Source organism: Geotrypetes seraphini, chromosome 2 (assembly GCF_902459505.1).
Source record: "Geotrypetes seraphini chromosome 2, aGeoSer1.1, whole genome shotgun sequence".
NCBI lineage: Eukaryota > Metazoa > Chordata > Amphibia > Gymnophiona > Dermophiidae > Geotrypetes > Geotrypetes seraphini.
The window spans coordinates 200160076-200173046 of NC_047085.1; the positions used below are offsets into that span (position 1 = coordinate 200160076).

General features: G+C 43.1%; 1 protein-coding gene across 8 annotated transcripts in view; it reads left to right on the forward strand.

Annotated features, from left to right (window-relative positions):
- Positions 1 to 12971, forward strand: part of MAK (male germ cell associated kinase) — a 148434-nt gene that overhangs the window by 98309 nt on the left and 37154 nt on the right. For all 8 annotated transcript variants that reach the window (XM_033934679.1, XM_033934680.1, XM_033934682.1 and 5 more), the window contains one exon: positions 12442 to 12629. In XM_033934679.1, the coding sequence (XP_033790570.1) occupies positions 12442 to 12629 (188 nt within the window). The remainder of the gene's footprint in view (positions 1 to 12441; positions 12630 to 12971) is intronic.

Sequence of the window (12971 nt, forward strand, 5' to 3'; positions counted from 1 at the left end):
AAAGTAAAAATAATAGCAATTAAAGATAGTAGTGGAAATTTGCATACTCAGATTAATGATATTTTAAGTCAATTTCTTAATTTTTATAAAAACTTGTATTCTTCCAAGTCTTATGCTGATAAACTTCAAAGTGGTGTGGAATTTTTAAATTTATTAGTGGGTCCAAAACTTCCTGATCATATAAAAAGAAGATTAGATGAGCCTATATCATTAAAGGAAGTGGAAACTGCATTGAAGTCTCTTAGAGTTGGATCCGCTCCAGGTGGGGATGGTTTTACAGTAGAATTTTATAAAACATTTCAAAATTTGTTACTTCCTCATTTATTAAATTTATATCAATTTCAACTAAATAAGGTTGTATTACAGGTACTATGGCAGAGTCTTGTAACTATTGTTTTACCTTACGCCAAATAGAGATCCTACTTCGGTATCAAACTATAGGCCGATATCTTTAATTAATGTGGATGGAAAGTTACTGGCTAAAACTTTGGCTATGAGATTGGCTAAGGCTCTCCCTTATATAATTGATGTACATCAAACTGGATTCATTGCAAATAGACATTCTTCTAGTAACACAAGTTTGACATTCCACACTTTAAATTTAACTAAAAATATGAATGAACCGGCTTTTGCCATATCTTTAGATGCAGAAAAAGCATTTGACAGAGTGGAATGGGATTTCATGTATCAAGCTTTGGAATGGTTTGGTATAGGTTCAGGATTTATTCAAATGGTTCAGACTTTGTATAGCTCCCCTATGGCAAGATTATATATCAATAATAAAATGTCAGATCGTTTTCATTTACATAGGGGAGTTAGACAGGGTTGTCCACTATCTCCTTTGCTTTTTGATATAGTTTTAGAACCCCTTTTGTTAGCTATTAATCAAGCAAAGGGGATACAGGGTATTCCTCGTAATGATTGGGAATATAAGTTTTCTGCTTATGCAGACGATATTTTATTATATTTGAGAAATCCTGTTTCTTCCATTCCTTGTTTGTTAGATTTGATAGACAAGTTCGGTAAATTTTCAGGTTATAAAATAAATTGGAATAAGTCTGAACTTCTTCCACTCAATGTACATTGTTTAAAAAGTATGTTTGATTCCTTTTCTTTCGTTTGGAAGGAAGATGGTTTAAAATATTTAGGAATATGGATTAAAAATACAGTAGATGAGATTGTAAAAGAAAATGAAAAAAGGTTGTTAAAAAAGGTTACAGAATTATGTGAGCACTGGAATCCGTTACATTTATCTTGGTGGGGGAGAGTCCAAACGGTTAAAATGATGATTTTGCCTGTAGTTTGTTATCAAATGGGTATGATACCAGTATTTTTTCATGGGTCTTTTTATAAAAAATTGAATTCGATTATTATAAAATTTATTTGGCTTGGTAAAACTCCTAGAATTGCTATAGCATCTTTGCAAAGACCAATTAGGGAGGGCGGGGTAAATTTTCCAAACTTTTATAGGTACCATCAGGCCTATATTTTACGTCAAGGTATGTATTGGGTCCTCCCGGATCTCATTGAGTATACTCCTGATTGGTTATATTTGGAATGGCGACTCATGTTTCCTTTACATCTTTCTCATGTTCTCAGTATCAAGATGCCCAGATTGTACAAAGAAAATAGAATTCTAATGGATACTTGGAAAACATTAAGATTTGTCAGTAATTTAACAGCAATTTCTATTAATAACTCAATGAATCAATCCATATGGCTAAACTCCAAGATTCAAATTGGCGGTTTCAAGGTCGTCTGGAAACATTGGATAATTGCAGGAATCAGAACTTTAAATGATGTAATTACTAATGGTAAGCTGCTGGATTTTACACAATTGCAACATAATTTGGGGCTCCACAAATCACAATATTTTCGTTGGTTGCAATTGAAGCAGGCCATTCAGGCAGGGTTCCCTGAATGGAAAAATTTGAATACTCAACCTAGCATAGAATTTTTATGTTTTCAGGCGGACTTTCTGGGACATCAGGCCGCACAATGGTATAAAACTATTAGTGAATTGGTTAAAAAAAAGCCTAATAATACTCTTAGGGATATTTGGAGCATTGAGATTAAGCATGATATTTCAGCATCTCAATGGCCACAGATTTGGTCTTGGAGAATGAGATGTACAATGTCAACGTCTATGAAACAAACTTGGTTTTTTTTTGTTACATAGAGCTTTTTGGACCCCAGTTAGATTGCAAAAGTTAAATAGTTCTTTGTCTAATAGATGCTGGCATTGTAATATCGATATAGGGACTTTAGATCGTCTTTTGTTCTATTGTCCCCATATCTTAGCCTTTTGGATCTTAGCCAATCTGGGATCAAGTAAAATGTTTATTGGAAAATCATGTAGCATTAACTTATGATACTGTAGTTTTTGGTATGTCTATGAGAAAAAAGAGTCAGATTGTTCCCGAAGAGAGGCAGCGTGGGAGCCCTGCTCCGCCCCTCTCCCTGACCGAAAGGGAACATCTAAAAGAGCACAGCAGCCAGCCGGGCCCCCTTTCAGGCCACCAGCGGGAGACAGAGTATCCAGATTGTTCCCGAAGAGAGGCAGCGTGGGAGCCCTGCTCCGCCCCTCTCCCTGACCGAAAGGGAACATCTAAAAGAGCACAGCAGCCAGCCGGGCCCCCTTTCAGGCCACCAGCGGGAGACAGCGTATCCAGATTGTTCCTGAAGAGAGGCAGCGTGGGAGCCCTGCTCCGCCCCTCTCCCTGACCGAAAGGGAACATTTAAAAGAGCACAGCGCCAACGGCGCTCAGCCGTTTGGCGCGCCGACAAAGGCGCATGCGCCTTAGTGCGCGCCTTTGTGAAGCGCCTGCAGTGACGACAGTTGGATTCTGAAGCTAACAAAATAACAGGCTCCAATCAGCAGGAGCACACCAGCACTTTACGAGAGCGATGGAGGACCCAGGATCCCAGAGGTACTTTCCGGTATACTGCTCAGAGTGCAATATGTACGACTACCTCCCCTTGGGAAGGCGGGAGTACATATGCAGTCGGTGTCAGGAACTGGAAAGCCTGAGGATGGAGGTCGGCAGATTGAGGGTCAGGGTCCAGGAACTGGAGGGACTGCGCACCACAGAGGAGACGAGCTGATCAACCCAGAACACAGACGGAGCAGGCCCCATTGTGGACCAGGTGAGGGACCTCGAGAGATTCATCGAGGAGGCCTATAGGAAGGTGGAGGAACGGGACCAGCAGCTGCACAAACGGATGTCGGCAGACGAGACCCAGGATCCACAAAGCGACACTGGGGAAGGACCTAGCGGAGGAACCACGCAAGAGGAGGAGACCGTGACTCACCGGGACCCCGAGGGAGAGACACCGCATTACACCAAGGACACGGACCTGAGGCAGAGGAGGTTGCTGAGGAAAGGGAAATCTGCTATTGTGGTGGGAGACTCGATCTTGAGAGAGGTAGACAGTCACGTAGCTGGAGGAAGGGAGGACCGGCTAGTGACTTGTCTCCCAGGGGCCAAGACACGAGACATCACTGATAGGATCGAGAGGATCCTGGACGGAGCAGAGACAGAGGAGACTGCGGTAATAATCCACGTCGGAACGAATGATGTGAGCCGGAGGAACTTCAGCATGGCCACACTGACTGACCAGTTTAGGGTCCTGGGATGAAAGCTGAAGCGGAGCACACGGAGGATAGCATTCTCGGAGATCCTGCCTGTACCGAGAGCAGATGCAAAGAGGCAGGCAGACCTCCAGGCTGTGAATGCATGGTTGAGGAGATGGTGCCAGGAGGAGGGCTTCCACTTTGTGAGGAACTGGACGTCCTTCTGGGGAAAGAGCAAGCTCTACCGGTGGGACGGCCTGCACCTGAGCACAGCGGGAACTAGACTACTGGCAGCCAATGTGAGGAAGGAGATCAAGAGGGCTTTAAACTGAGGAGAGGGGGAAAGCCGACAGCTGATCTGATGTTGACGCTTCGGACAACAGTATCCAGAACAGATGCTGAACGGGCTGACTGCAGGGAGGAAGCAGAGGGACCGGAGGATCTTATGATCAGACAGCGAGGGAAACATCAGGTAAAGGGAGCTTGCTGGGAGAAGACTAAGGGGCATGGAGACACAGGGGGACTGGGTGGCACGAGGGCGAAAGCTGAGGGCAATATAGAGGTACCACAAGGCGAGGGGGATCAAACAGAGGCTCAAGGGATGATAGCCCAGGAGGGGGCCGGTAGGGCTAGAAAACCCAGAGGAAAAGCGGGGAAGTGGGGTGGCGGGAATGTGGGGAAGCTGAAAGCTAAGAGGGTAAAGGCTGAGGGCAAAGCAGAAACACAGGGAATGGGAGAACTGCCCGAAATCCAAGGGCAGGCGGCCCAGGTAAATGCAGAGGTGGAGGAAAAACGACGGGACCTACGAGACCTGCGGTGCTTATATGCAAATGCAAGAAGCCTCATGGCCAAGATGGGTGAACTAGAAGTCGTGGCCAAGGGGGAGGACCTAGATATAATTGGAATTGCAGAAACCTGGTGGACAGAGGAAAATCAATGGGATGTGGCGCTGCCGGGGTACAAGCTCTACAGGAGGGACAGGACCCACAAGAAGGGGGGAGGCATAGCACTATATATAAAGGACTCTATCCACTCGGTCTGGATGGATATGGCAACGAAGGCAGAGGGGCTGGAATCCCTATGGGTCAAATTGCCGGGAAACAAGGGTGCAGGCATAAAACTGGGGCTGTACTATCGCCCACCTGGTATGCCAGAAGGAGTCGGACACGACTTGGAAGCGGAACTGAGACAGGAATGCAGGACTGGAAGTGTAACAGTGATGGGGGACTTCAACTACCCGGGAATAAACTGGAGTACGGGTCACTCCAACTGCACTAGGGAAACAGGATTTGTAGAAGCTGTGAGGGACTGCTTCATGGAGCAACTAGTCAAAGAACCGACGCGAGGGGGTGCTACTCTTGACCTCATCCTAAATGGATTAGGGGGGCCTGCAAGAGGGGTAGAAGTGGGAGGACCACTAGGCAACAGTGATCACAACGCGATCAGATTCACATTAGAAAGGGGGACACCCATAGTAAGGAGGACTGCAACAACTGCGCTCAACTTCAAGAAAGGGAACTATGTTGCTATGAGGGAAATGGTGGGGAGGAAGCTCAGAAACATCTTTAGGATGTGGGAAGCGCCTGGACCCTATTCAGAGACACCCTGCAGGAAGCACAAAGAATGTACGTCCCCAGTTTCAGGAAAGGCTGCAAGAACAAGCGATCAAAGGACCCGGTTTGGATGTCAACTGAAGTAAAGAGGGCAATAAATGACAAAAAAGTATCCTTCTGGAGATGGAAAAAGGACCCAACGGAGGAAAATCACCAGGCGCACAGGAAATGCCAAAAGGAATGCCACCGAGAGGTTAGAAAAGCGAAAGGGGAATACGAAGAGGGGCTGGCCAGGGAGGCGAAAAACTTCAAGGCATTCTTCAGTTACGTAAAGGGGAAGCGAACAGCGAGAGAGGAGGTGGGGCCGTTGGACGATGGGGATAGGAAGGGAGTGATTAAGGAGGATAAAGAGGTAGCTGAGAGGTTGAACACGTTCTTCTCGTCGGTTTTCACGAGCGAAGACACATCTAATATACCGGACTCAGAGGAGCTCATGAGTGGGGAACAGGCCGAAAAATTGGAGCACATAGAGGTAAGTAAGGAGGATGTCCTCAAACAGATAGACAGGTTAAAATGCGGTAAATCACCAGGCCCGGACGGGATCCACCCAAGGGTTCTGAAGGAACTAAGACAAGAAATAGCGGGCACAATCCAGCATGTTTGCAACCTATCCTTGAAAACTGGTGAGATACCAGAGGACTGGAAATTGGCGAATGTCACACCTATCTTCAAGAAGGGATCGAGGGGTGACCCCGGGAACTACAGGCCGGTGAGCCTGACTTCAATTATAGGGAAGATGGTGGAAGCTATGATCAAGGACGGCATTTGCGAGCACATCGAGAGGAATGGCCTACTGAGAACAAGCCAGCACGGATTCTGTAAGGGAAGGTCGTGCCTAACGAACCTTCTGTACTTCTTTGAGGGAATAAGCAGTCGGGTGGACAATGGGGAACCCATAGACATCATTTACCTCGATTTTCAAAAGGCTTTCGACAAGGTGCCACATGAAAGGCTGCTTAGGAAGCTGTGGAACCACGGGGTGGGAGGGGATGTGCACAGATGGATCAAGCACTGGTTGTCGGGTAGACTGCAGAGGGTCGGAGTGAAGGGCCAATATTCTGACTGGCGGGGAGTCACAAGCGGTGTGCCACAGGGATCGGTGCTGGGGCCGTTACTCTTCAACATATTTATCAATGACCTGGAAAAGGAGGCAAAGTGCGAGGTTATAAAATTTGCAGACGATACCAAACTGTGCGGCAGAGTTAGGTCCAGGGAGGAGTGTGAGGACCTGCAAAGGGACCTGGACAAGCTGGAAGACTGGGCAAACAAATGGCAAATGCGCTTTAACGTGGAAAAATGCAAGGTCATGCATATAGGGAAAAAGAACCCGTTGTTCAACTACAAATTGGGGGGGGGGGGCATTGTTGGGAGACAGCAGACTTGAGAGAGACTTGGGTGTGCTGGTGGATGCATCACTGAAGCCATCTGCACAGTGTGCAACAGCCTCGAAAAAAGCCAACAGGATGCTGGGCATCATAAAGAGGGGCATAACAACCAGGACGCGGGAAGTCATCATGCCATTGTATCGAGCGATGGTGCGTCCACATCTGGAATACTGCGTTCAGTATTGGTCGCCGCACCTCAAGAAGGACATGGCGGTACTTGAGAGAGTCCAAAGGACAGCAACGAAACTGGTAAAAGGGCTGGAACACTGCCCATACGCCGAGAGGTTGGATAGGCTGGGGCTCTTCTCTCTGGAAAAAAGGAGGCTCAGGGGAGATATGATAGAGACCTTCAAGATCATGAGGGGCATAGAGAGGGTGGATAGGGACAGATTCTTCAGACTGAAGGGGACAACAAGTACGAGGGGGCATTCGGAGAAACTGAAGGGAGATAGGTTCAAAACAAATGCAAGGAAGTTTTTTTTCACCCAAAGGGTCGTGGACACTTGGAATGCGCTACCGGAGGAAGTGATCAGGCAGAGTACGGTACAGGGATTCAAACAGGGATTGGACGGATTCCTGAGGGATAAAGGGATCATGGGATAAAGAGGGAGGAGCTGGGATGTAACACAAGTATAGAAAGCTAACCAGGTAATAAGTATAGAAACCCAACCAGGTCGTGCATGTGCAAGACCGGAGGGTTAGGACTTCGATGGGAAGATAGGACTTCAATGAGAAACCAAGGTGGCAAGGGAGCCCCTTCTGGTGATTCAGACAGGTCGTGACCTGTTTGGGCCGCCGCGGGAGCGGACTGCCGGGCAGGATGGACCTATGGTCTGACCCGGCGGAGGCACTGCTTATGTTCTTATGTTTTTATGTTCTTATATCAATGTGTAATAACAAACTTTTATTGATTTTGACCGGAGTAGCCATTCAACATATTACTAATAACTGGAAAGACCATAGTAGGCTTAATTTTAAGTTTTGGTGGAATTCAGTTTGTCACATATATAGAATGGAAAGATCAATAGCGGTGCAAAATGGAAATTATAAAAACTTTATTAGAATTTGGGAACCATTAACGTCCTTTTGACATGATTGATGCCATTTTCTAATATTTTTCTATTAACTATGTAAGATAAGGGTGGGGTGGGGGGTGGGTTTCTATTATATGAAAAATAAAAGTAACTAGAGGGATCCCAAGATGGGAGAGGGAGGGTTATATTTGCAATTATAAGATATAATGATAAGATGTACAAGTGTTTAAATCTATTTTATTTCTTGCAATGTTTGTAAACTTGATGAAAGTTTTAAAATGAATAAAGAATTTAAAACAAAAACAAAAACATAACTCCGTAACTCTTTTTAATACAAATTTTTCATTTTCTTTTACTGTCATGAATTGTATTTTTAATTTGAATACCTAAATATTTAAAACCATCCTATTTCCATATGAATGGAAAAGAATCAAATAAACCTTTCAAACAATAGACATTTAAAGGTAAAATTTCTGATTTATTCCAATTAATTTTATAAACCGGAGAATTTGTTTGATAGATCTCCTCTCTTTTAATTCTAGGGGACTTTAACCTTCATGTTGATAACTCCTCTCAGTCTTTTTAAGAGATCTAGATCTACATCAGTTTGTCAAATATTCCAACTCATACTGCTGGTCACATGTTAGACCTTATTATCTCCCATGATAGTCCTAGTATTAATTTCATTAAATTAATCATTTCTGTTACATAAACATAGGAGTCTACTCTAGGTGAATATCTTCTGGTTGTGAACTGTTGCAAAAGAATGTCAATCACATCTTTCAGCTCCTCTTCAGTTTTTCCTTTTGCAATCAAACTGAGAAGGTGTAATGAGGGAGGTGTGATGTTAAAGGATGCATAGGACCACAAGGTACTGTATTTTTCGCTCTAGAAGAAAAAACCAAGAAAAAAATTTTGGTTCAGAATTTTTTTTTCTTGTTTTTTCCTCTACACATAGGTGCATCTGGTGATCTGGTGCGTGTGGTGCTGGGAAGCCCGCAGCCCACAGCTCCCCCGGTACTTTTTTTAACAGGTGGTGGTCCAGCATAGTCTCCTGCTGGATGGCTGCCTTTCAGTTGCAGAGCGGAACTGACTTCAGCCAATCACAGAGCGGTGCGAGACCAGGCAGGAAGCGCAAAGGTCACTCTCCTTTGTTGTTCACCGCTCTGCAACTGAAAGGCAGCTGTCCAACAGGAGACTGTGCTGGACCACCGCCTGTTAAAAAAAGTACCGGAGGGGAGGTGTATTTGCTCCATTAGACGCACCCACTTTTCTACCCCCTTTTTGGGGGTGGAAAAAGTGCATCTTATGGAGCGAAAAATATGGTAGATGAGTTTAGGAGGCAATTTGAAGCATTAGGTTTTGGGATCAAAGCCATAACAGCAGTCTCGTTTGTGGCACGTGCCTGCCACACCAGGTTGCGGTGCAGTCCCACGGCAGAGGAGGACATATGCCCCCCCCCAACTAATGTTGGAGGGGATGGATTATGTGGTGGATGCTCTCTAAGATATCATAAGAGTCATGAGTCATTGTTCCAACAAAAGCAAGTCCTGCTCCATAGTGCTGGGCCCGGTTGCGCTATCAGGTTCTGTTGCTCTGCCCACAATGTTGCATAGTTTAGCATCATCAGCAAATAATGTAATTTTGCCTCGAAGTTCCTGAGTTAGATCCCTAATAAAGATATTAAATAGCATCGGGCCCAAGACCGAACCCTGTGGCACTCCACTGGTCACTTTTGACATTTTTGAGGGGATACTGTTCACCTTTGAACTCTGCCGCTAAGCCAGTCTTGTAACCATGCCGTCAGTGTTTTTCCTAATCCTAACGTGTTCATCTTATTCAATAACCTACGGTGTGGAACACTATATCAAAAGCCTTGTTAAAGTCTAAATACACAATATCCAGGGACTCACCCTCATCCAGTTTTTTTGTTACCCAGTCAAAGAAGCTTATCAGGTTGGATTGGCAAAACCTTCCATTTGTAAAGCCATGCTGGTGGGGATCCTTTAATCTTTCATCATCCAGAAATGTGTCCAATCTGTTCTTGATCAACTTCTCAATGAGTTTACTCACTATTGATGTGAGACTCATCGGTCTATAATTTTCAGCCTCTGACCTGCATCCCTTTTTGTGGAGCGGGATAACATTGACAGTCTTCCAGTCCAGGGGAACTTTTCCCTCACTTAGGGAAAGATTGAAGAGCATAGCTAACGGCTCTGCCAGGACATCCCTCAGTACTCTAGGGTGTAGATCGTCCGGGCCCATAGCTTTGTTTACTTTTAATTTTGATAATTCTTGGTGGACCTCGCTCGCAGTAAATTCCATGTCCCGGAATGGGTCCTCCAAATTCCCCTTTGTCTGTAGCTAAGGACCGGATCCTGGTGCTTCGCAGGTGAAAACTGAACAGAAGTAGTTGTTGAGTATTTCTGCTTTGTCTGTGTCCGAGTCTGTAAAGTTGCCTGTGTGCCTATTCTCAAAAGCTGCTTAGGCGGCTTCTGATACTGGCGTCCTATACAGAATCCGGGCCTTAATCTGGTTCTCTGTTCTCTGGCTCATTCGCCGTATTTGTCTCTGGAGCAGGCTTCCCTGATGGATCTCACGATCAAGACGGACTTCCTGGTGACTATTACCTCAGCTCATAGGGTTTTGGAGCTACAGGCTCTCTTCTGCTGGGATTTTTTTCTTCGTATTTTGGATTCCTCTGTGATGCTGCGTATTGTTCCTTCCTATCTTCCAAAAGTGGTTTCTGCTTTTCATGTGAATCAGAAAGTCTGACTTCCTGCTTTTGTTTCCTCTGGTTCGAGGGAGCAGAACCGGGTGTTGCCCACAAGGGTAGGCCTGCTTCTAAGACCGCCATTTCCAGGTGGATCCGTATGGCCATTTCCATGGCTTACGTGGTGGGTGGAAAGAAGCCCTGCCCCCTCACGGTGTGGGCTCATTCTTCAAGAGGTGTTTCGTCCTTTTGGGCAGAGTCATCGGCTGTTTTTCTGGATGAGATTTTCAGAGATGCTACCTGGTCCTCTTTGTTTTTTTTTGTTTTTGTTTTTTTAAATTTTTATTTATAGATTTTTGCATTCTTACAATAATTAAATTGTACATATTATATTCAATTATTATATGAAAAGTGTAATTACAATTAATTCATCTTATCATATAAAATATAACCCTCCCCTTAACCTGGTCCTCTTTGTATACATTCACCAAGTTTTACAGGATCGATGTGTTAGCCCAGCAAGATGCTGCTTTTGGTGCCTTTGTATTGGCAGTGGGATCATCAGTTCCACCCTGACTTTTTGTGACTGCTTTGTTACATCCCACTGTTTCCGGAATAAAGTGGGATTGTATAAGAACGAAAGATTAGGTTTTTACCTTTGCTAATCTTCTTTCTTGTAAATCCACACTTTATTCTGGGATCCCACCCTATGCCTTGCTGATTCGCTGATAATCTGCCTTTACAAGTACTGATAAGCTGGATTTCTGTTTTCTGACCAGCCTTTATAAGAGTGCCATCAGAATGGGTTTAGCACTTTGTTTGGGGGATTCCTGGTTCAGGCACTCCCTTCTAATAGTGCATGTCTCTCTATAGCATTGTTTTGTCACTCAGGTTTCTAATTTTTCATAACCTGTTCTCTTGTTTTTCATTGTTTTGCATTTGCTTTGGGTTTTTTTTTGTTTTTTCTATTAATCTTTATTGGTTTTCAAACTTTGACAGTGCCTTACAATTAATTTATACGTAAACATTACAGACAAGGCACATTTAACTACACTACATTTGTTGATATGAGAATTGACTTACTAGCCTAAAAACACATCCTTTTACTATGGCCTTCAATACTCTGTGAGGCTGATCAGTTCAATCACAGTGGCAGTCATGATGATTACATGATTATATACTGTTATATTGTATATGCATATGACCATGTCCTATAGTCATATTTTCTTATTTAATTTTAATTTATGTACACTTTTAATTTTTGAGAGCTAAATTAGTGTCTTGAGTGATTGTATTTTTCCTGTAAATTATTGGAGTTCTTTTATAATATTATCTGTTTTGGGAGATTAGCTCCAGTTATCTGTAAGTAACTTATACTTGGCATGGCCAAAATTTTGTGATTGATCAAAATTTAATAAACATAAACATACTAGTCTAAGTCAGCAGTTATGTACCTAACTTTAGGCATGAGCACTTATACTGTATCAAAGGCTGGTGTAAACATTTTTATCTGTTGGCAGTTGTGTGCTAAAGTGATAGTATTCTATAACTTATGCATGCAACTGCAAGACAAGCTTTGGATGCACCCGTGTGCATATCCCTTTTGCAGTTGTATGCTAATTGCAAATCAGTGCAATTATGGGCTGTTATTGGAACTTAATTGTTAAGTTAGACATTAATTGGCTTTGTTAGTTACATAACTGGCACTATTCTAAAACCTGTATACACAATTTTGCGCACTAGTCATGAAATTGTGAACACAAATTTATAGAATGAGGGGAACAGTGTTATCTTATGAGTATGGTCCTGGAGCTAGCAGGTTCTATAAAGAAGAGTAGCGTAAATGAATGTAGGGGTTGAGAAGAGTTGAAGAGAAATATTAGAGGAAAATAGAATTTGGAGTGGTTGAATTGATAAGAATAGTGAGCCCAATATTCTTATAGGAGAGCATACCAACATAGGGGATGGAAGTTGTCAGTAATATCCCTCCTTTATTTTTCACCTAAGTCCCAAGCAAAATAATATGTTGCTGGTATTCATGTGTTAACCATTTATTGGCTGCTTACTCACTAATTAACAATAAAAAAAGAATGTAAACTAGTCTTTTTTTTTTAAATTACAGACACAAGCACCTATGGGATCTCAAAACCATGCTGTAGGTGTTAAAAATGTTAGGAGACGCTGGGGCCAGTCTGTGTTAAAGTCTTCAAGCAGCTGGGATGATTTTGATGACACTGAGTTTGGAGTTTCCTTCTCAAAGAAGCCAAGCATTGCAGTTAAGGAGAATAAAAAGGGAGAGTTTCCTTACAGGTAAGTCATACAGTTCATTTGACAAATATATATATATTTTTTTAATTCTTTATTCATTTTATAATTCACAAGTGTACAGTAAATATCAAACAATTAGAATACAATATCACTTGAAAATCTACCATATCATACAACAAAAAGATATAACCCCCACCTCCTCCCACTTCCATATACAACAAAAAATATACCACATGAATATAATATCTTATCATTCATATATATTATTAATATAAATCCAACTCCCCCCTGATCCACATGTAAGAATTAAAATTGGGAAAAGTGTAAATTATTCATTAAAATAATTTAAAAAATGGCCCCCACACATCATTAAATTTATTATCC